This window comes from Bombyx mori, chromosome 1 (assembly GCF_030269925.1).
Source record: "Bombyx mori chromosome 1, ASM3026992v2".
Taxonomy (NCBI): Eukaryota; Metazoa; Arthropoda; class Insecta; order Lepidoptera; family Bombycidae; genus Bombyx; species Bombyx mori.
Window position 1 is genome coordinate 11,583,903 of NC_085107.1, and position 22,720 is coordinate 11,606,622.

The 22,720-nt window shown below is 34.6% G+C and overlaps 3 protein-coding genes and 2 long non-coding RNA genes across 12 annotated transcripts in view; 2 read left to right on the forward strand and 3 right to left on the reverse strand.

Annotated features, from left to right (window-relative positions):
* Window positions 1-1,883, reverse strand: part of LOC101747133 (ankyrin repeat domain-containing protein 12) — a 33,625-nt gene extending 31,742 nt beyond the window's left edge. For 3 of the 7 annotated variants that reach the window (XM_062669420.1, XM_062669414.1, XM_062669412.1), the window contains exons 1-2: window positions 734-1,220; window positions 501-656 (exon numbers count right to left, since the gene is read on the reverse strand). In XM_062669420.1, coding sequence (XP_062525404.1) covers window positions 501-656; window positions 734-869 — 292 coding nt within the window. In that variant the 5' untranslated portion in view covers window positions 870-1,220. Of the gene's footprint in view, window positions 1-500; window positions 657-733 lie in introns of all 7 variants that reach the window. The other 4 variants (XM_012693528.4, XM_004929863.4, XM_062669418.1 and 1 more) reach the window with 2 other exon arrangements.
* Window positions 1,884-3,972: 2,089 nt separating this feature from the next.
* On the reverse strand, window positions 3,973-5,896 carry LOC134199166 (uncharacterized). Of its 2 annotated transcripts, XR_009973537.1 has the most exons (3): window positions 5,001-5,889; window positions 4,357-4,912; window positions 3,973-4,275 (listed from the first exon to the last, which is right to left on the reverse strand). It is a non-coding gene; the product is annotated as an uncharacterized LOC134199166 (long non-coding RNA). The 2 variants fall into 2 exon arrangements; XR_009973532.1 differs by having other exon boundaries at window positions 3,973-4,912; window positions 5,001-5,896.
* Window positions 5,897-5,904: 8 nt separating this feature from the next.
* On the forward strand, window positions 5,905-11,980 carry LOC101746997 (prostaglandin E synthase 2). Its single transcript, XM_012693531.4, has 5 exons — window positions 5,905-6,550; window positions 7,561-7,770; window positions 7,849-8,051; window positions 9,849-10,061; window positions 10,479-11,980. Exons 1-5 carry the CDS (start codon window positions 6,278-6,280, stop codon window positions 10,741-10,743), a joined length of 1,164 nt encoding a protein of 387 aa, XP_012548985.2. The 5' UTR covers window positions 5,905-6,277; the 3' UTR covers window positions 10,744-11,980.
* On the reverse strand, window positions 11,970-21,777 carry LOC101735479 (uncharacterized). Its single transcript, XM_012693530.4, has 7 exons — window positions 21,297-21,777; window positions 20,323-20,475; window positions 19,823-19,953; window positions 19,225-19,480; window positions 17,717-17,901; window positions 16,864-17,065; window positions 11,970-12,513 (listed from the first exon to the last, which is right to left on the reverse strand). The coding sequence occupies exons 1-7, from the start codon at window positions 21,433-21,435 to the stop codon at window positions 12,392-12,394; spliced, it is 1,188 nt and encodes a 395-aa protein (XP_012548984.1). The 5' UTR covers window positions 21,436-21,777; the 3' UTR covers window positions 11,970-12,391.
* LOC134199170 (uncharacterized) lies at window positions 13,359-15,499 on the forward strand. The gene is made up of 2 exons (XR_009973538.1): window positions 13,359-14,955; window positions 15,071-15,499. It is a non-coding gene; the product is annotated as an uncharacterized LOC134199170 (long non-coding RNA).
* Window positions 21,778-22,720: the final 943 nt, after the last annotated feature.

Consider the following 22,720-nt stretch of genomic DNA (forward strand, 5'->3'; position numbering starts at 1 on the left):
AGTATTAAATTGTAACAACATTTTGAACATTGTTTAAAAATGATCAACAGTTTTCTGCTTTATCTCTTCAAATCACAATGGGTCGACAAAACCCTGCTCTTTCCCTTCATAAACATTTTCCCTTGTGAACTATTATAAACTGATAAACATAATAGGATTTAGTATTTTCTAATGTGTGTAAATATGTCGTATCGTTTAAATAATGGATAACACAATTTTTTATTTAAATACTAAATTTAATATAATTCATTAACATTGTGACTTTCAGTATCACTGCTATGTGAAATTATACAATACTTATCATCTTAAATTCACACTTCAACATTATACACAATACGAAATTTATGATTAGTACAGAAGCAGCATAAATACACTGTTAATATTGTTAATAATAGAAATAAAGTTGAATTAAACCACAACTCCCAGATATTAGGACACACATGGTAAACATTATTATTTGTGTTACATCACTTGAGCAGTTCAACAGTTAAAACACTTACCAGCAAAATCAGGAACATCCGGATCTTGACCCTGATCAATAAGCTTTTTCACTTGATCATGGTCTCCTCTAATAGATGCGACATGAAGAGGTGTTTCGCCACGCTCGTTGCGTTGTTGTCTTGTACGCTTTCTTTCTTCTGCTGGAGTCGGAGCGGCTGTACACGGAATTGGCGGGAAATTACATCTCTTTTCTGCAGATTCAACCAACCATATGTATACAACGAAGCCAAACCTGGAGGAGCATCTTGTGATGATATTTGCATCACCAAAGCCAGCTGCTGCCGCTCCGACATGGGAGCTATGACTTGAGTCCGAAGCGAGCCGTCAGACCCACGGCCGGAGCCCCTCGTTCGCGACGTCGACGGCATGGTCTGGGCATAACCACACGGCTAAACGTGAAATAACACTTACGACGCCGTAGAACAACAAGACATCATCTACACTGGATCACTGACGCGCTAATATTTTACACAAGATGTGCGACAACTATAACTTCCTCTAAAAACTAAACAAGCTTCGAGCTTCAATACATTTTTAAAAGTCACAAACACGTAAAATTAACACATTTGACACAGAATTGTGATTAACCATTGAAACTAAATAAAATCTCAGAAAATCAGTCAATAAGGTAAATAATCATTATCCAAATGAAGGTAGCTCGTACAACACTACAAACAGACATTTCGATGAACGAATCGAAACAACGAAAACGTTTACTTGAGATGAAAATTGTCTATGGCAAATGCAATCGATTTCTTCCGAGTGCGTTTTTTTTACAATTATATAGGACATAGGTCCTGAGAGATACAGGGTTCCTAAACTATTATTTTCTTATCCAGTCACGCGAATGTGCCAGTGTTCGAATCTCGCAGACAGATAGATACCTTACATTACATACATACTTATAATAGCTTCACGAATGACTTCCACTGTGAAGAAATAACACAATGTAGTAAAACTCAAGCCCGCAAACACTTCAATTTGCGTAATTAGTGGTGGTAGGAGGTGAGTCCACACGGATAGTTACTACCACTCTGCCTATATATGCCTTGAAACAGTAATGTGTTTCAGTTTGAAGGGTTGAGTAGTTGTTATACTGTAAAAGAGATTCAGAATTCATGCTTCAAGGTGGGTGGCGCTATTTACGATTTACGTTATTGATGTCTATGGGCTCCGGTATCATCATAACCCCAGGTGGACCACGAGCTCGTCCCCCGATCTACGCAATAACAAAAACAAAAATGCGTTCACTTTGTTATGACCATCGAAAGATGTACTACCGTAAATCCGTATTATCGTTGGGAATGGACAGTTCAAAATAATGTTAGATGAAAATGAACTAATTTAGTTCCTTGCTTGATAGGAGTTGATGCTTCAACTGTCAGTTGATTTAGACTAGGACAGGATCCCGGACTGTTGAGGCGATCAGTGCAGTTCTTATTTATTGGGTAAAGGGTGGTTACAAGTATTTTTGACGTGAATACATCTTTAAAATCACTTCCATAGGGACGCAATCAAAAAAAACGAATGATAACAAAATCAGAGGGATACAGTTTAGTGTTGTAGCTACATATCTATCATCTCCATCCAAATTTCAGTTACATCACTGGATAGCTAAAGAATCAAAGAATTTATTACGCTAAGTAAGGACTGTAACACATCGCGCGCGGGGGAGGGGGAAGCCCCGCCATTTTGAAGGTAATTTTGCTGCGTATCTGCGTATAGAGATTTCCATTTTCCATTTAGTATAACTTTCGACTCGGTGAAGCTACGACGTTCATTCAAGTTTCAATCGTCAGCTCTCGTCAAAATCTATCGATTATATATATAAAATTAGTGTAAAATTGTAACTGTGAATATAATGTGTTAAAATAAAATAAAAATATCGAAAAATATATAATGTCGGCCCATACGCGTCGAAAAGCCAAATCGAAATACAGATATCGTATAGGTACGGTTGGAAAGGGCATCTCAACAGCAATCGAATGGTACCAATAAAACACCATATGATCGAGTCAAGCAGTGCCGGCAACGTAAAGTAATGAATGCGGCCGAGCGGATCAACGACGGTGCCAGTACATCTGCAGCTGGGACGGTTGAAATTACGCAGATGGATGATGAAATCGCTTCTGTATCGACATCGGGCTTATGACACAGACCTATAATAAATAAAGTTATAGTAATCGGCAAACTTCTTGAGCAAATGACCTTGACTGCGCAGAACCGAATTTTAGGTCACTTTGGTGGTGAGGGTGAGGCGCGACGGCAGGGGAAATCGTATCGAGCGCGTTATTGGTAGATCAGTCGAACCTTGCGTCCCGCACCGCGCCCTCATTCCGCTTGCTCCCAAAAGTACGCTTGCGTACAGTGGAAATTCTATCGTTATTAATCGTTAAGTTATTTGTTATAATTGCTTGTGGACTTTGTTGCCATTGCTATTTGTTGAGTGTTTGTTGATTTTTTATAAAACATACACTATGCCGTGGCAAACTGGTGTAGTACTTAAAAGAAAGGGTAGAAAATTTGTGTACGACGTATATTGCTTCATTATAAAACAGGGGAAGAATGATATGGAAAAATTAAAACAGACTTCGGAAGCAACAAAAACATCAGTGAGTACTGTTAGGTGCATTATTAACGAAGCTAAAGGCTCTGGCTTGCTCGCCGTGTTTCGGACTCCGGGTAAGAAAAGATCAGGGAAGAAGAAAGTTACCGGAATGGATAGTTTCGTTCAATCTGTAATAAAAAGATGTAATCATAATAACTACATAACAAGCAGCGAAACTCCGTACCGTAGAAAGGCTTCGAAGAATTTAAAGAAAATATAAATTTTAATGGCTCGGAACGAAGCTTACGACGAATTATGAAAGAGCTAGGCTTCAGATGGAAAAAAAGAACAGAAAATAATCGGAAGCTGGTAAATGAAAAAAGTAACATTCGATTACTACGAATCGAATATCTTCAAAAAATAATTAATTATAGACAAAAAAGAAGACCGAATCGACCGAGTTGTAAACTACGCCGATGAGCCCTATGTCGACTCATCACGATGATAGCCACTCGGGTGATGAAAACAGTGATGATGATGATGGTCAAGATTATGATAACGAAAAAAAAATTACAAATACCAGCTTCGCTTTAACTGAACCAAGACCTGGCAACAGCTCTAGTTTTGACTTAATAGAAGGAATATCTATTTTACCCCAAGATTAAATTATTACAATTATTAACCTATATGTTTTGTTGATGTTCTAATAAATATATAAATAAATACATATGTTGATTTTAATAATTTAATAGCATTATGACGCAGAGTAAGTAATGTTTTTGCACGTGAGTGTACCATGCGCAAACTTACCCCCACTACGTCAACAAATGCTCAAGAAGTTTGCCGGTTATTATATAATACAGTAATTATAAAATATGTTTAGTTGATTTATTTCCTGAACCCATTAAATAAAAAAGTTGCCATCATAAACAAAACATGTATACCCGGAGGACTTCTTATGATTATGACATACATAAATAATAATGTTTTATATAGAAACTATTACCCGTTACGAGTCGTATTCACGTACAACAAACGGCCGTGTCCATAACACAGCCACACTCCTTTTTTTCTTTCCTGGTTAACGCAGGTGCTCTTGGAACAACGAATGAGTAAGTAAGACCTTAACTTTTGGGGTAATCTGAACATTTCTGGTGAATCAGATATCACTGGAATTCATTCCAATTATGGATTTTCAGCTGGCGACCTTTTTTGTATTCAATTCACTGTTGGATTAAAATGTTAGAGCACAATGCACTCACTGTGAGAATTGATGTCGCGAAAGTCTTCGATAAAATATGGCATACCTCAATTCTGTTGAAGAATCATCATACAGAGAATTCTTGAAAATCTCTACACGTAGATCGCTAGTTTTCTGAAGGTCGAATCTTAAAAGACGATCGTTGTCCTCTATTCCTATTATAAATACTTGTTGTTTGCATGCTTTTCGCATTGCATAACAAGGCCAATAACTTCTTATTTATTGTTGGCATGCATAATTACGGAAGGTGCACAATTCACCGGGTGCAAGAGTTTCTGTAGCATTGTTTTGAAGGAGCGATCAAAACATGTGTTTGAAGTCTCGGAACAATTTGAATCGAATCTCCGATTTCAGTTAATTCAATTTTGCTCAATGAAACAAGACAATACACAGAAGAAGGTTTTTTTGTTATTCCGCTGCAAATCCAAAAAACTGTTTATGGAATTGGTATTCATGGGTTCCATGAAATATCGACGATAGCGTTCAATAACGTAATCATTTAAAAGGAAAGTCTATTAGACTAACACTTTGTTTATCTCTCTCTCTCTTATGAATCGCTTCTGATGCTTCTGTTATCTCGTTACCATCACCCCCACCCATTGCTGGAACAAAGCTCGTCCATATTATGACCTGGAATCGTTGCAATCTATAAGCATCTGTCTAATTTATCTTTTCCAGAAATCATCTTACCGACTACCATTCGATTCCATGGTGTTTCCTCAGTGCTACGATATGTCTTTTTTCCTACGGCAGTGACGAGAGAATATAGTCGTTATGGTAGCCATACACGTAACGATATACTTGTGCAAGTTTAGACTTGCACAGGTATAATGTCACTCCTAAGTGACCACAGACGGCTCAAGTATAATTGAACGATATCATTTCTATGAAAGTGAGCAGAGCATCCGGGTGTGTCGATGGATGAAGCTTTGGCAATAGTTTGCTTAATATTTGCTACCAAAAAACTGAAAAGACTTAAAAGAAACCGAAATATATGGTGTAAAGACTGGTTAAAAAAAAGAGAGCATTATTCGCACATCAATTTATTAAATGAATAAAAATTTTCAAAGACAGACTTCATTTCTGTAAATATTAATAAATTCCTCCAAATTGTCTCGAACTCCATGTCTCTCACTCGTCATTTTAGCGCGTTTAAAACTATCACAAAACGTGCGCACAAGCGGGCGGTTGCTATACTACTGTAACTTCGAACGCCGGCATGCCACACACGTTCAAGTAAACTTGCGCAAACAGAAATTTGCACAAGTTCGAAATCGAAAATTAAAACTTTTTTAAACTTGTACAAGTCTAGAAATTTGCGCAATAATTTTCCAACACACGTTACTGCATACTTGTACAAGTCTAAACTTGCACAAGTATATCGTTACGTGTATGGCTACCATTATATTAGCTGCTATTTTAAGATGGTGCCGCATAAAGACAATTTGAAGCAATAGTTAGAAAAATATACCTAGTCAACTAATGTACGATCCCACTTTTCTTTGTGTGTTCAGTTGAAGACACATTAAGATCGCCCGGTTACGCTGTTAGGGTGTCTCAAGACCATCAGCTTAGGTATGAAAAAAAACAAGAAAATGGTAGCCATAGATAATTAAAGATAGCTGGCAGTGAAGGTAGTAAACATTATGCTTCTACTTTCTACTATCGAAAATACAGGAAATTTTACAAAAACAGTCCCTATCGTAGATTATACACATTATTAAAATAAAATACAGTTTCTACTATTTTCTACTGTACATAGTCTTTCCATGACACATAAATTGTTGTTGGCTTATATATAATTATATATTACACTTAGGTGGTTAGTCTTGCCTGCAAAGAAGAAACTTATGGGTTTATTTTCTGTTGAAATGGCTTAATTTTCAATCAAGCCAGTACATTAGTATTCTCGTGATAAGCTTAACTATCTACAATATTAACTAAATTAACAGGATAGACTGATCAAAATGTGGCGATCAACACTAACACTATTAAGAAAAATTGTGGTTCCGTCGCTGAAAGAGAATTTGCAGCAATCCAAAACATTATTTTCCACTAAGTCACGGCCTAGATCGACGGTGAGGTTAACACTCATCAGTGCCGGGATAGGAGTTCTTGTTGGAGCTGGCTATGGAGGTTATACACATTACAAAATAAACGCGAAAAAACGTACACTTCCTCAAGAAAACGAAGAATATGCATTTTTAAAGCAAGCACCCAAGTACACACCGCAGTATTGTGTAAGAGGAAAATTACTTATTCTAATAATAGTTTTTAAGTTACATAAAATAAAAGTACCTACAAATGAGAAAAAAAAAATAGCCATTTTCAATATAATTATTTATTTTCAATCTAGGAAAAAAATGTTCTTGGTTACCTAAAAGAGTATGGCCCTGTGGAGTCGAGTAGAGAATAGTAATGTACATCTTTTTATTAGTGTAAGAGATTTAGCTAGAATATTACTTTCTAACATACAAACATTTTTAAACAGACATAATTTGATTGTGAAAATTTATACTACACAACAGAATGCTTATAATTAATACAGTGCCTATGTATTTTGTAATTTTGAGAAAATTTGAGTATAATAATATTATTTAAAACATTTCATTTCAAATCAAAATTTTAATACTGTTATAACAGTGGAAATTGAAGTTGCTCATAAAAAAATATTAAAAAATGTATTTTTATGATTATTGAACATCACTTTAATTTGTTAATAAAATGTTTGTGTGATAGTGAATTAGTCTAGCTTCAAACAATTACATAATATTATATGAAAAATTCATCACACATTGGCTCCCATTGCTTCCAGTATGCCAATCAGGAGCCATCCTGTTAATAAAATCATTGAACTTCAATTTACATAGGAACATCTTAGAATTTTTCAGCTCAAGTCACAATTACAAATTAATAGTTACATAATAAAAATGCTCCTTATTATATTCCAACATGTGGCCTTCCCCTCAGTGCATAATATATATTTATTTATTTATTTGTTTGTATTAATAATGACACTATTGCTTAATGATGTCCAAGAAAAATGCTTAAACTTATATGAATTTGTTATTTGTGAGGATAATTGATTGAATTTTTGATTAAAATATTTGAATGTTATGTAACAATGTTAATTACATTAAATAACAGTTGAATAAGTTATTGCAATAAAAGTTGTATAGCTCAGAAATAAATTATTTCCTTGTTCACATTGTATTACATAAATATTAAATATATCTTTTAAACTTTGCAGGTTATAAATGATTCAGATACTAGTAATCTTAGCTTAGTTCTGTTCCAATACAGAACCTGTCCATTTTGCTGTAAAGTCCGTGCCTATCTTGATGCCCGTGGTATCAGTTATGAGGTAGTTGAAGTTGATGCTGTACTTCGTCAAGCAATCAAGTGGTCTGGTTATAAAAAAGTGCCTATTGTCCTCGCTAAAGTGGATGGAGGGTACCAGGTATATAAAACATGATGTAAAATGATGTTGCCAAAATCAATCAAATATGAGTTACTAATTATGATTTTAATCTTTCAGCAATTACTTGATAGTACAGCAATAATATCTATCCTTGAAACATATTTATTAGACAAAAAATCTCAATTAACTGAAATCATAAAATTTTATCCTGTATCTCAATTTGTTAATGATGCAGGGAAGAACATAACAGAAATTACCAATAAATATTTCATAATGCATAATTCTCCATTAAGTAATGACAACGAGAAGTCTGCAGAATTGTGAGTCAGTGTTTTTATTTTATTGTAATGAAATAATCTTGCTGGATTTGGAAAAAAGAAACATGGTTTCAAACAACAATAAGAGTTTCAACAGTCAAATGATAAATTTGATAGTTGCTAGTAAAATATCCAATGAATTTGAAGCTGCGATTAGAAGATGCCATTTTTTACATATTCAGTGCAACAAGCCCTATGATATACATACATATATGTGAAATATGCATGTTAATTTCATTGCAATTTCTTAAGTCATATTTAAAAAAATGCACAAACACTGTTTAAAGTTGCCTGTAAATCATTTGTCTAGTATGAAGTTTAATGGCACATATCAAGTTGCATAATTTCACATTGTTATAGGTAGAGTATCTTGTCTGTCTCTACTGACCTTATCTGATATATTCTCTTGATCAAAGAGCACATTAAAATTATTCACTTTCTATGAAGTTTTATCACCATTACAGGATATTTGTAGAATGTGCTGTAAGCATGTAAATTGGTGTGCACTCAAGAATTAATTTACACGAATAAAAAAATGGGAATGGTCAAATAAAATATCACAGATAATTGTGATCGTTTTTTATTTATTTATTGCTTAGATGGGTGGACGAGCTCACAGCCCACCTGGTGTTAAGTGGTTACTGGAGCCCATAGACATTTACAATGCAAATGTACCACCCACCTTGAGATATAAGTTCTAAGGTCTCAGTATAGTTACAACGGCTGCCCCACCCTTCAAGCAGAAAAGCATTACTGCTTCACGGCAGAAATAGGCGGGGTGGTGGTACCTACCTGTGCGGACTCACATGAGGTCCTACCACCAGTAGATAGATAGTTTATTAGTTTGGATTTAGCTCAATGTCCTTAGTTTTTAACACTGCAAATATGGATAAAACCAACTATAACAATTACCTACTTTAAGAAAATTATGTATAGAAAATATTTTTTGTACTAAACACAGTATAAATTTTATCTGATATAGTTTTAAGACAGGATATAATATGGGTATTAGTACTTACTATTTGCCTTCACTAGCTTTTGAAACTATTTTGTGTCCTTGGCATAACGTTAATTATTTTTGAATTGAATTTTATTTGACTCGTAATGTTTGGGGAATATGTTTGCTTCAGATGTTTGCCTAGTTTTACTTCAGGTGACCTAGTAACTTCAGTGGCTTTTATATCTTGCATTTTCAACTATTAATATTATTTCGCACAATAAACAAGACAGCCAAGCCATAAAAATGGAAAAACCTACATTTCTTAAAATTCTAATATAAGAAATAAATTTATAACATGAAAACTTTATATAACAGTTTATTTTTTCATCTGCTCTAAAAAAGAAAAAGAAAATTGGAGCTGAAATCAAACCCTTAAAGTTATTAAATTTATTACATTATGCAATTTACATGATGTAAAAGCTTGTTGCAAGATTTACTTATTTCAACTTGAAGCTTTTTTGTGCCTAGTGCGAAACACTTCCAGATTATAATAATTTGGAGCTTTCCTTCTATTTTTTCCCATACGTGAGCAAATACAGTTATGATATTTTCACTACAACAATTGCACATATTTTTGATACTGTAGTGTGAATTTTTCATATTGGCACTGTAAAAAATGGCACATCTATCTATAGGGAGCTTTACTAGTTGAAATTTCATTATCATTTGCAAACAATTTTTTGTAATTCTAGTAATCGTAAACTTATCAACAATGATTTTTTTGCCTTGCCTATAGTACTAGCTAAAAATAGTCAAACAATATAACTAAATAAAACATTGGATGTTAATAATAATTACAGAGAAGAACGGAAATGGCGCCAATGGGCTGACACTGTTCTGGTGCACACATTATCACCAAATGTTTATCGGACACCGGGTGAAGCTTTAGAAACATTCAAATGGTTTGAACAAGCGGGGCGCTGGAAAGAATCGTTCCCGGGCTGGGAATGTGCACTCATGGTTTATGTCGGAGCTGCAGCTATGTGGATGATTGCCAAACGACTTAAGAAAAGGTAAATTAATATGTAAATAATAATACCCTTTAGAGCAAAAACAACATTCCATTTCATAATGGTTGTAGTTCAATTTCGATATTTTTTTGTATTGCTCAGATGGGTCAACGAGCTCACGGGCCCCCTAGTGTTAAGTTGCCATAGCTCAAAGACATTATAGCGTGAATGCCGCGCCCCGTTTTTAGACTTCTGGTCTACTTATATAATACTTATTTTAGTAACAATCACACCACATGAACAGGTCCCGTGCTAACTTCGTAAAGAACTTGTGTTACAGGTACCAGATAATGGAAATAAATGTAAATTTTTTATTATACACATATATACGATACATAAAATATATTTTATATTTATCATACAAATATCTTCGAAGCCTTCAAGAAGAATTCTTTGAAGCCTTGATTGTTTTAATTTCAGACACAATATTAGTGATGATGTCCGTCAGTCTCTTTATGATGCAGCAAATGAATGGACTATCGCAGTAAACAAAAAAGGAAAACGATTTTTTGGCGGGGATGCCCCTAATTTAGCAGATATCACTGTGTACGGAGTGTTAAGTAGCATTGAAGGTTGCATGGCATTCAAAGATTTAAGAAACAATACTCAAATCGCGAAGTGGTATGATGATGTTAAAAACGCAATAGAGAGCAGGATGGGTAAAGTAGAAATGGCTCACGCATAATCCATTTCATTGATATTCATGTGCCTTATACTTTTTATTAAATATTTACACACAGGGTGGGAATAATGGTATTGCCCTCGGGGGTGGTAACGCTTACTCGTGCTCTTTTAGAAACGATCAGAAGCACTGTTGAAACTAAAATGCATAAAATTATGATATCGAAAATAAACGTCTTTTGTGTGTGACTAGTTTGGCATGGTACCCTTTAAGGTGATAACGTCGGTCCCACTCTGTCGAATTCGTTGTGTTATTTAATATTCTACAGTATTGTTGCTTCACTAAGATTACGAGATACTGTTATGTCAAAAGTTATTCATTTTCATTTATAGTTAGATTCATTAAATGCGAATAGATTGTAATAAAATGTACGAGCTCATAAAAAAAATCTGTTTACCACCATTGGTTACTCGACTTTTTAGTCTATCTTGTAATCTTTTATAATGATGATCTTCACTAAAGTGGCGGGAACTTGTTGGGACATCAATAAGCTTAGAACCACAGAAGTCATGTTCAGTCATTTAGTTCTTTTTCTTCACACTTGGTAGTTTCTGATTATTGTGGTTAATAATCTATAACTATTATATCACTTTTGTCGAAGAAGCATTAAATTAAAAATAAAACAGTACAAAATCATTCACCACGTTTCTTTTCACATTTGTAATTCATTAAAATTGTATAATTTCAATAAAAAAACAAAAAATAGATATATATATTTCTGTGTTAAGTTAAGCTTAAAGAGTTCGAAGGCAAGTTCTAGAAATATTTTAGCAGTCGATTAGTAGTCAAAAATAACTAAAAACATGTGATAATTTCATTAATACGATAGGTGACCGTTGTTTTTGCGTTACCTTTCTATTTCAAAAGTTAATGAAATATGATTTTAATTGATTACAAGTAATTGACAATATAGAAATTAAAAAAATACTGAAATTTCACATAAATATATATCAGTATGTATGTTAAGTTGTTATGATTCTAAGTTAATTTTGTTGTATGTATGTAGTTTATGAAATATGAATTCTATTACACTCGAGATCTCGTTTCGCATTGGCCAAGGATATTGTGCGAAATGAACGATAGGTAATCGTTTTTTGTAGCATGCAACATTACAGTGAACATTAGTTTCAAAAAAATGGTCATTGTGTAAGAGATTGTTGAGAGAAAAGCTCAACTACACGGAAGTATTAAACTAATGTGATGTTATTTCTTGAAATTAAAGGCATTAATTGTTGTTAAATGTTTTTTTATTTTCTAAATAAATATATCTACCGGAGGCATGTGTCGCATACTAACTCATAATTATACACTAAACCATTTAAATTTCGAAAAGTAAACGATAATTAATATGAAATAAAAATTAAAGTTTGCCTTTCAAAAAATCGTGTACCCTTAGTAACTATCAAGAACAGTTATATACTAAACAAACGTTTTGATACTATGAATATTATTATATCCAATTATATAATTCCGTATCTTAAAACGTTATAGTTCAAATAATGCTCAATTTTTTTTTAAGTGGCTTAAGCAGTTTTTTTTTTTTTAGTTTATGGCCTGGTATCTAGTAGACCTTTAGGCCAGCTGTTAATTTTTCGTTAAATTTAGGTACAGACTAATTACAAAGTTTTTTTTATTTTTGTTATTGTTAATCTCAGCACGCGATTTGGGTGTACGTCAGAGAGAAACCACGATTGGCCACGTCCGGAGGGGTGGTTGCGGTGGCACCTTCATTGCCGTCTGTCACCACGTACAGAACAAAAGGCTTGGCTCCAGCTGTGGAATGAAAATCTCTTAGAAACATGAACTACGTTTTTTCTGTTTGTGGATGTTGATTAAGAAACTGTATTCAAGGCCCTCGCTTCTGTAGATAGAGATGGAGTCTGTTAATCTCGAGCTTCGATCAACAATAGCGACGATATAATAATATAATAGGTATCTATACTAATATTATAAAGAGGAAAGATTTGTTTGTTTGTTTGTTTCGAATAGGCTTCGAAACTACTGGACCGATTTGAAAAATTCTTTTTCCATTAGAAGCCGACATTGTCCCTGATGAACATAGGCTACTTTTTTTTAAAAAAAAAAAATTTTATTTTTTTGGTTTCATGTGTGTTTTAATGTTTCCGAAGCGAAGCGAGGGCGCACAGTGGGTCGATACTATGATTTTAGTGACTTAGGGACCAACTTTGTTTTTTAAGATTTTTCTTTATGTGGATAGATAGAGCTCGTTAATCTCAATAATAATTGTTCTTGGCAAAAATTACAAAAACTTTATAGTTTGGTCAGAAAAATGTGTTTTGTGATTTTTTTGTATGGAGCGGGTCACATTAAATTAAATTCCTGCTAAGTACCGTGAGGTCCCGCTTTGAAACTATATTTTTCTTACACCTTGCCTAGTCTACTATCATTTTATGCTATGAACATGTGCATAAAGTTGCAACTCTGCCAAATAAATGGATCGAAAAAATGAATCAATACATAGAATAAAAACCTTTATTATTTATTTTCGTAAGTGCTTTTAAATTAAATTTGATATGGATTAGTAAGTAAAAGTACGTAATAATACCCATAATTACATAATACCTAACAACAATACATTTAGTAAGTCTCTAATCAATCAATCTCTCTAATTATTAGGATAGTTAACATTAGTTAATGAGGATAATTAGTTAAGCAGCTATTACTGGGTAGTAGAAAATATAGTAAACATTTGCTTGTCTCTGGAAGTATAAATAAAGTGACCATATTTATTATATACTAACTAGTGTTCGTTTAATCGTACTACTACTAACATCTCGTGATTGTAGTCGTGATCTTCCTTTTTCCGTTATAGTGGATAATTTTGTTATCAATTTATTATTATTTATGATTTTAAAAGAGCAACTACAGTCGCTGTCTGATAATAAAAAACTCATTCAATTCCTACAAAATCAAATGAACGTGACTGAAGAGAAAAGTGTTGAGCTCCAAAAATTCTGTACGCACTTTTGTTCAAATATAAGTGCAATATGGAAACGAAGTATCGCATGTTAGCACAGTTTATAAGAAAAAATTGTGATTGGTTAGAATGTGCAATAAACTGGCCCGAAGGAATGATACCTGAAGCTATCAACACTGTACAGGAAAGGCTCGAGCTTTCGAATACTGAAGATGTTGAAAATGTACCACCCTCAAATGTACTACAGAAGCCTCGACATCTACTTTTACACCTCGAAAACCTTTTGAAGAATTGGGATCCAGGCAAAAACGAAGACGCATTGAACAAATTTACCAATCGCTTTCGTTATCCCCGGATGAAATGAAAGCTACTACAATTGCTAGTTTGAGAAACACTGGAAATGAAGATGTAGGAGAAATAATGAACCATTTGACAAATCACCCAGAAGATCTAGAAAAAGTTAAGGAGTGTTTAAGTACAAGTAAAGAGAAAAGTAGTACACATTCTCCCGATAAGGCACTATTAGTTTCACTTAAATTAAGTAAGTGGCAGTATATAAAGCTAAGAGAAGCAGCAAGTGAAAATAGGTTTGATTTATACCCTTCTTATTATAAAATTAAGCAAGAAAAGAACAAATGTTATCTAGGGAAAGACGAGATAATTATTAGTGAAGAAGGAGCTGCTATTAAAATGCAAGCATTACTAAGCTTGGCCGTATATAGGCTTTTAGATGTGATTACTTCGGATTTGGACTCGGCAAGAGAGCTACTGCTTCTAAGCAAATAGGCTTTGATAGAGCCCCAGGTCAAAGTAATTATAAACAAAAGACTGAAACAGAGTTTGATAATTCATCTATTTTCTTGACCAGTCTAGTTCCTATAAGGCTTCAGAAATTTGATGGAACAGTTGCTTGGTAAAACGACCAACCCTCATCAACTTTTTATTGCCGTCCAATAATGTTTAAATTTACAAAAAAAAACGCAGTCAACAGTGGCAATTATAAAAGCTAGTATAACAGAAGAAATATAAAGACTTCAGTCATCAAAAAACAAACAAGTTGAAGTTAAGCATCACTTGCACATGACGTTGATAGACGGCAAAATAACCTCATATTTGTCAGAAACATTTTTTGCTGCCTGTGATATTTGCAAAGCATAACCGTCAAGGTTTTTTGGAATCACTTGCATATCAAAGAGAAAATAATGAAGAAATATTCCAGTATGGAATGCCACCTTTACATGCTTGGATAAGATGCATGGACTGCTTACTTCATATTGGTAAATATAATTTTATTACATCACAATTTTTTCATCGTATATAGTTTCCTGTGAGATTATTTTTTAAATGACATTTTTTTTGTTTGCATCTTATCATTTGGACTTCAATAAATAGTGCATTGCAATGGTGCATGGAAGGAATGCGGTTGGTGGAATGGTGCAGGTGGAATGCGGTTTACTTATAGATGTTGTCAAGCAAGACGTAGGAACAACCAATGATGGCAATACTGCCAGAGGATTTTTCAGGGATGCAGAAGGAACAGCCCGCATAACAGGAATACATAAAGATTGAATAGAGAGGTTTCACGTGATTCTTCAGACTGTTGCATCTGGAGAGCGCGTGGACCTTTCCAATTTTTCCGAATTTTGTAGATATGCTGCAGAATTGTATGTTAATTTATATCCCTGGTATTATATGCCTTCCAGTATCCATAAATTGGCACATGGCAGTGATATACAATAATTAAGAACTTTGGTGCCATTCCTATAGGTAAACTGTCGGAAGAAGCAGCGGAAGCTCGCAATAAAGATTTTCGGAAATATACAGAGAGTTGTTATTCTAGAAAGATAAGTAGAACGTCGAATAATTAGGATATTTTAAACAATCTTCTTTGGTCTTCTGATCCAAAGATCGAATAGTGAAACAAAATACATAATACTTAGAGAGATTGATTAATTAGAGACATACTAAATGTATTGTTGTTAGTTATTATGTAATTATGTGTATTATTACGTGCTTTTACTTAGTAATCCATATCAAATTTAACTTAAAAGCACTTACGAAAATAAAAAATAAAGGTTTTTATTCTATGTATTTATTCATTTTTTCGATCCATTTATTTGGCAGAGTTGCAACTTTATGCAGATGTTCATAGCATCAAATGATAGTAGACTAGGCAAGGTGTAAGAAAAATATAGTTTCAAAGCGGGACCTCACGGTACTTAGCAGGAATTTAATTTAATGTGACCCGCTCCATACAAAAAATTCACAAAACACATTTTTCTGACCAAACTATAAAGTTTTTGTAATTTTTGTCAAGAACAATTATTATTGAGATTAACGAGCTCTATCTATCCACATAAAAAATTTTCTTAAAAAACAAAGTTGGTCCCTAAGTCACTAAAATCATAGTATCGACCCACTGTGGGGCGGGTCGCTAGTAATTTATAAAATTGGTGCGTGAACAGGTTCACCACAAGATCATGATTTTATTTTTCTTTCGAATTTAAGTATATTTATTTATTAGGCACATAATACGCATTATAAGCTAGAAAAGAAAAGATACACAATGAATAACAACAAGTAAATAAAATTGGATTTTAATATAAGCCATGCCCGCACAACTAATCAAGACAAATGTGCTAAGTACACAATGTTCATTACAACTTTACCATAGGACAAGACAGCACGATAACGATAACCAATTCAACTTTTAATGTAAGGATGTAACAATAAATTACAATCACAAAGGAAATCACATTAAACATTAAACAATTACACTACCTAATCTACTATTAACATAGAGGATGCCCTTGATCATTTTTATAAACATCGCTAATTTATATGTAAAAATATTCAATTCAGTTGACGACTTTGCTAGTTCGTTATAGGTGCGAGACATTCGGGTAATTGGATTATAATAAGATATGTTGTTTTTGTAACTTTTTTTTATATCTGAATATAGATGATATCTGTGCCTATGCATTTTAAGTTGTGTTTTGTGATCACTTTAATCGAAATCAAGGTCAGAATCAGCGAATACCATTATGTTTTGAGTACTTCCGAGTAATACCTACTACATGTAACGTAAAGACTGTTTCTAAATCTTAGTGGCCTCATTAGCTAGTAGTCAAGTAGAAAGCAACTGTAAAATTAAAAAACTCAACAAAATGAAGCTAGGTACTTACTTTGAACCGGGACAAATCCAAGACCGCAAAAGCGGTCAGTGCCGACTGGTACTGCAGTGGCGGCAACAACAGGGTTTGGTATCACGACGAAATCCGTAACACAAGCGCCGTCGTTGACTGCCCCCACCGCTGTGCCCAGTACTGTATTGTCGGCACCCTCTACGTCGCCTGTTACCGTGAACGAGAACACATCGTTCGCTGTCTGAACATAATTAACATTCGGATTACTTTCAGTAGATACCGGGATAATTAAACAAATTGCCAATTGCAAACAAAAGCCTATCGATAGATAACGAATGCATATCTTTTGACTTGAGCCATGGAAGTGATTCATTGGTAGTTGGGCGTATTGTGAGCCCCCACGGGTATGTACCGTCACGCAATACAGTTGGGCGTACCGTGTTAAAGATTAAATTGAATTCGCGTATCTCAGAGTGGCATTCATATTCATCATCAACAGCCCAGGGACGTTCACTGCTGAACTCAGGCCTCGCCATTACGGCCATGATCTCCATTACGGCCGATTCAGTGCTGTTCGCATTCAGCGAAGTCCTAGGACCTTCAGCAGGTCGTGGGAGGTCTACACACTGCGTTTTACAGTATGGGGTCGCTACTCGAGAATTTTTTGGCCTCAGCTGCTATCTGTTTTATGAGCAAAGAGTTTTTCCCACTGCCACTTTAATCGCACCATCCTTCGGGCTATGTCGGTTACCATGGTTCTCCTGCGAACACTCCTCATTCATAATTCGATCTCGCAGGTAAACTCCTAATATGGCACTTTTGGTGACTGAGTTTTCGGATAATCATTCATACCATTATAGAACAAAATAATGTTTGTTCTGTTATAGCTTACCTGAGCGTATTGTATAGCACAATATCCAGCCTCCATTCGAATACAAATACCGTAATTCAAATTCGCAATCTGTCTAGTGCCTGTGACCAAGGAGGCACTGAGAAGAGTATTAGCTCCTGTACCGTAATTGAAACTATTTATGGTGTCCGTAATTCCTGTGTAATACTGCAGGCAACCATTAGGAGCTGTAAAATAAATTATACTAAAATTAGGCAGACATTTCCTTTTTAAGTTAATAACAATCTTATAAAGGCCGTCTTGAACAACTCTTCAAACGACCTCTTGAAGCATGCGATGCATAATACACTGTGTTTGTAATAGGAGTGGGTAATATCGGTTTTGCCGCGTATCGAATCGTATCTATATATCGAGGATCAATATCGGATATTGAATCTATATATTTTCTGAATCTATATATTGATGGATGCTAGTAGATTTTCTCGATTCATGATATTTGAGATTTGAAACGATACGCTGATATAATATCGTAGTAGATATAGATTTAAGTCAACGTTATACGGTTGGTTTTCTGATATCAATTTATAATATGATCTTAAAGTAATAAAAAGAACATGAAAATAAAAATATCAAAAAAACTTCCCTTCATGCTTTTACCAGGCTTAGGACTGGCTACATTATTTTCAGTTTTTAGTATTTTGTGTCTTAATTTAAAATTACAAAATATACCAAAAGAGTGTAGATTTCAAAAGTTTAATACAAACACAAGAAATAAACTCAATTATTTGGATTCAACTAAAAATAGAAAAATGTGTACTTTAAAAATCAAACACAAAAAACTTTTAAGTATTTATAAACACTTGTCCAAAAATTCTAGTTCAAGGTCAAAGCGCGTGAAATTAAATTCAACGATGCAAATAGGCTATACTGCATTCAAGTTAGGGTCGAAAGTTGAAACTTCTTTCCTTAATTATATCCTGCTGATACGCTAAGAATAATCTACAGACATATGGACTTAAATATAAGGTTTACAATTGTATGGATAATGCCTGTTTCTGTTTCATTCATCACATGATATCCCTATCGTGCGCTCACTCACTCTGGCCGATTCGATACGAACCAAACGAATATTGCTGATATTAACGAATCGGTACGATATGCCGATGCGCATCACATCGAGCAATATCGTGTATCGGCTGATATCGAAATATAGATTTCGATTCACGAATCGGTACGATATGGCGATGCGCATCACATCGAGCAATATCGTGTATCGGCTGATATCGATATATAGATTTCGTGCGGGGCGATATCGGATTCAACGATATTGCTGCGATATATAGATATTGAATCTATATACGATTTATATCACCCACTCCTAGTTTGTAACGAATGTTTCTCTGTAAGCTTAAAGGTACTAAAGGATCGGACATAGATGTAGATGTGCCGGCCCTTTTCTGATAATGTAAGACTTTAGTTGTATCTATTTTTGTTTATCAGAAACAAACAAATGAAAATAGAGTATTTATGACTAGCCTATAACAGTTTACCTAAGCCAGGACAATCACATCCCAATTGAGTAAGTCTCATATTCCATCTCCTTGCAAAAGTGGTAGCTAGAGTTGCTGTCACAGCAATTGTAATCGCTGCATTTCCGTTAAAATCTACGAAAATCGTTTGTCCTGTGAGGTCGCCGCACAACGGTGGAACTATCGTGTTTCCACCAGTAATAGTGATAGAATCTGTGACACAGACACCATCACCATCAGGCTGTGCTATCACGAAATCCAGAAAATCTATACGAAGCTGCAAAACAAATATGAATTTAAATATATGTATATCCTAAACCATATTAATGGATCTTAGTTCGCGGTACTGATGCTAGTCTAGATTTTATTCTGGTGCGGTAGGGTACAGCCATCCTTCTAATTTTATCAGCGATGTCCTGATGCTTTTTGAGTTGATGAGTAGGGTAACCACGAACTCAATACAATTGAGAAATCGACCTCATTTCTCAAGTGTGGTAGCAGCATTCAGGCTGTGTTTATGAGCTCTGATCACCACAACAATAGGTAGTCCGAGCAGCACTCACTAGCCCATTTACAAACTATAAAAAATGAATAAGGTTTTTGTAATTTGTTATATTACTTGGCAGATGTTGTTGTTGCATCTGTTAACAATAAGTGTACATGCTTGTCCACCAGCATACGCTGCCGGATAACCGGGGCTTGTGAAGTATGTATTGTTTACGTTCGTTGTAGAGCCACACGTTCGGGAAACTGCAAAACAGCATTATCAGATAAAATTACAATTTAAATGCATTTTAACACATAAGTTGGAAGAGATGAAAAACAATCATGAGCTGTAACAAAATTTTATGAGGTCAAATAAAAACTACAATTTTTAACCTACATTTTATTTCATGAATAGCTTGTTACAGCCATGATTGCTTGTAGTCAAAAAAGTATTTGTAATATTAAAAAAAGTCAATCAAAACAAAGTCAGGTGGTTGCGAAAATATTCATATTTTATGGTCTTAAACGAAAATTTTCCCGATAAGCAGATTTAGCAAGTACCTAATTGTATTATATGCTTAAAATATAATTTAAAATTATGTAAAAAAACATCGAATAATCGGTGGAAATTACCAACACAACATCTTCCTCTCCTAGAAGCACAAGTTCCCGTGATGGTTCCATTAAGGTTGTTGCATTCTCGTCGCGCCAAACATATACCATTCATTGTATTGGTTGACGCACAGTCCGTGTTCGCGAAACGGACGATACTTACAAATGGAAATACTGAAATGCATTTCAATAGTATTATTTATATAACATACATTGCGTCTTGCCATAAAAAAGTTCTGGATAATTCCTAATCCTTATGGCATGGTAATTTATTTAAAATAATATGGCAGACAGATGTCAGGTTCGGATTAAGTATTAGCTTTAGTAAACTATTGAGGGAGATGAATTCTTTTTACGAATTAAAAGCATTTGCTCTTGAGGTGTAAATGGCATTATCAAATACAACCTTGTTTTTTCTCCCTACCTAAGCTGTTAACCTTGAGAGGCTATTTCAGATTCGCAGATTCAAACCGGAGTGTTGCTAACACTAGTCCTAGCAAGAGCAGTGCTTCGCAGAATCTACCACCGGATCGGAAACGCGACCCACTGAAAAGATTCGGCGAGAAACTCAGTGGGCTGCGTCTATAGGTTAATTTACTCGTCGAGCCCTTCGTCACAAGCGACGGGTTCGGCGAGGACGGTGACCGGTGCTTGACGTATCTAAAAGCACCGTTAATGGATCGGGAGGATCCGTAATGACGTTTAGGGCGACGTCGATTATTTAACATTCGGCCCACCGTATCGCGTGTGAAAATTAATTTGCGCTGCAAAACACCTAAACGATTTTATTCTTAATGTACAATAACGGCACTGACTTCTACCTTTCAAGCTGGTTTAACATCGGCCTTGAGATCAAAGTAGACCACATTTACCACTTTAAATCAGAGGGCACATTGAAATTGTATTTTTTTCCCTTAATATTGCTCTATTTAATCGCAATAGCTTGATTTATCGCATTGCTGTGCACAATTCTAAATAAAAAAATGTGTACTTACATATTCTTCCTTCTCTTTCTTCGTGATGGTCCAGATCATTGTCAAATTCATCTGCTACTGAATCGTGCGTGTTATATATCGTATTTGCCGTAACAGCTACGAAAACTGTTATTATAATCAAATAAGATTTTCGCATCATTGTATTAGTGTTTTACTAAAAACGTTTATCGAAATTGGGTCAAATATTTTCCACTAGACCGGAAGATGGTACGTTTGACGACAAAATGAGAGTACAGTAGCGTATCTGGTATAAATAAAGTCGGTAACGGTCACATATTTGTGTAAGCTGTTTAGGTTGTTACCGTTTTTCGTTTAGCACTTGACGGCGACCTGACCGCTAAAAGTCCACTACTAGGTCACGCCCAGTTCTATTATTGCATATTATTTTCTATTTGAAAGACCTTTAAACGTTATTATACTTTACCCAGACTTTATCCAGACAAAATCTTAAGTTGTCACCCTCAATCATGGTCCTGAGCAAGTCGAGCCTTTACATGGGGCATACAGAGTGTAATTTAGAGAACGAAGATAATTATTGGAACTGGCATTTTCCAGCACTATAGTACTGAAAGATGCTACTAATATTCTTTTATAATAAGATAAGGATAAAAATCTATTTTTGTGTATTATAATTATAAATAATAAGGAACAGATTGATATGAAAGTTTGTTAATCAATCACGCAAAAATGGCGGAAAAGATTTGAATGAAATTTCTCATAAAAATAGTGTATATATAATCTGGATTGATACTTTTTATAATTGTTAGCGAATGTAGGATTACACAAACAAACAAACTACGGGTAGTTTATCGATCAGAGAGCATAACTCTATATCTTAGGAAAATCCAAAATTCTTAATTCTTTCTGTATGAAACATTTAAATATATAATGTATAAAACCGCGGGGGATGAGCGTTTTCATGGGAATATGGATGGCGATTGCCACCTACCTTGGCGTTATATTGGGAATTACAAAAATATATATTTACGCTTAGCGCAGTAAATGAACAATCTTTTCCATTCACGTTAGGGTACTAGTTTATTCTTAATATCTTGTATGTATTTCTGTGTATATATTTGTACAAAATTTTAATTAAGGTCAGAGAAAATCTTTTTCTATTGAAATTGAAATTATAGGTTGTTCTACTTATGGTCTCAGATATATATTAGAAAGTTCTTGACAAATGAACCGTCGAAGCGTTCAGTCTACTCGATTACTACAGTTTTTGTCGGTTTCTACCGAGAGACTGAGTTTATCGCCGGATCAATGATTGAGGGATTACCGGGGGCTAAGCTAACCCTGGAGGAGTGGGATTTGCTAAAATTTGCTGCCCTAACACCTTCAAAGGAGACCTAACAACTTAAGAGCAGCTGCTTCACGAATGAATCTACAACCGGATCGGAATCGCGACCCGCTGAGAAGAT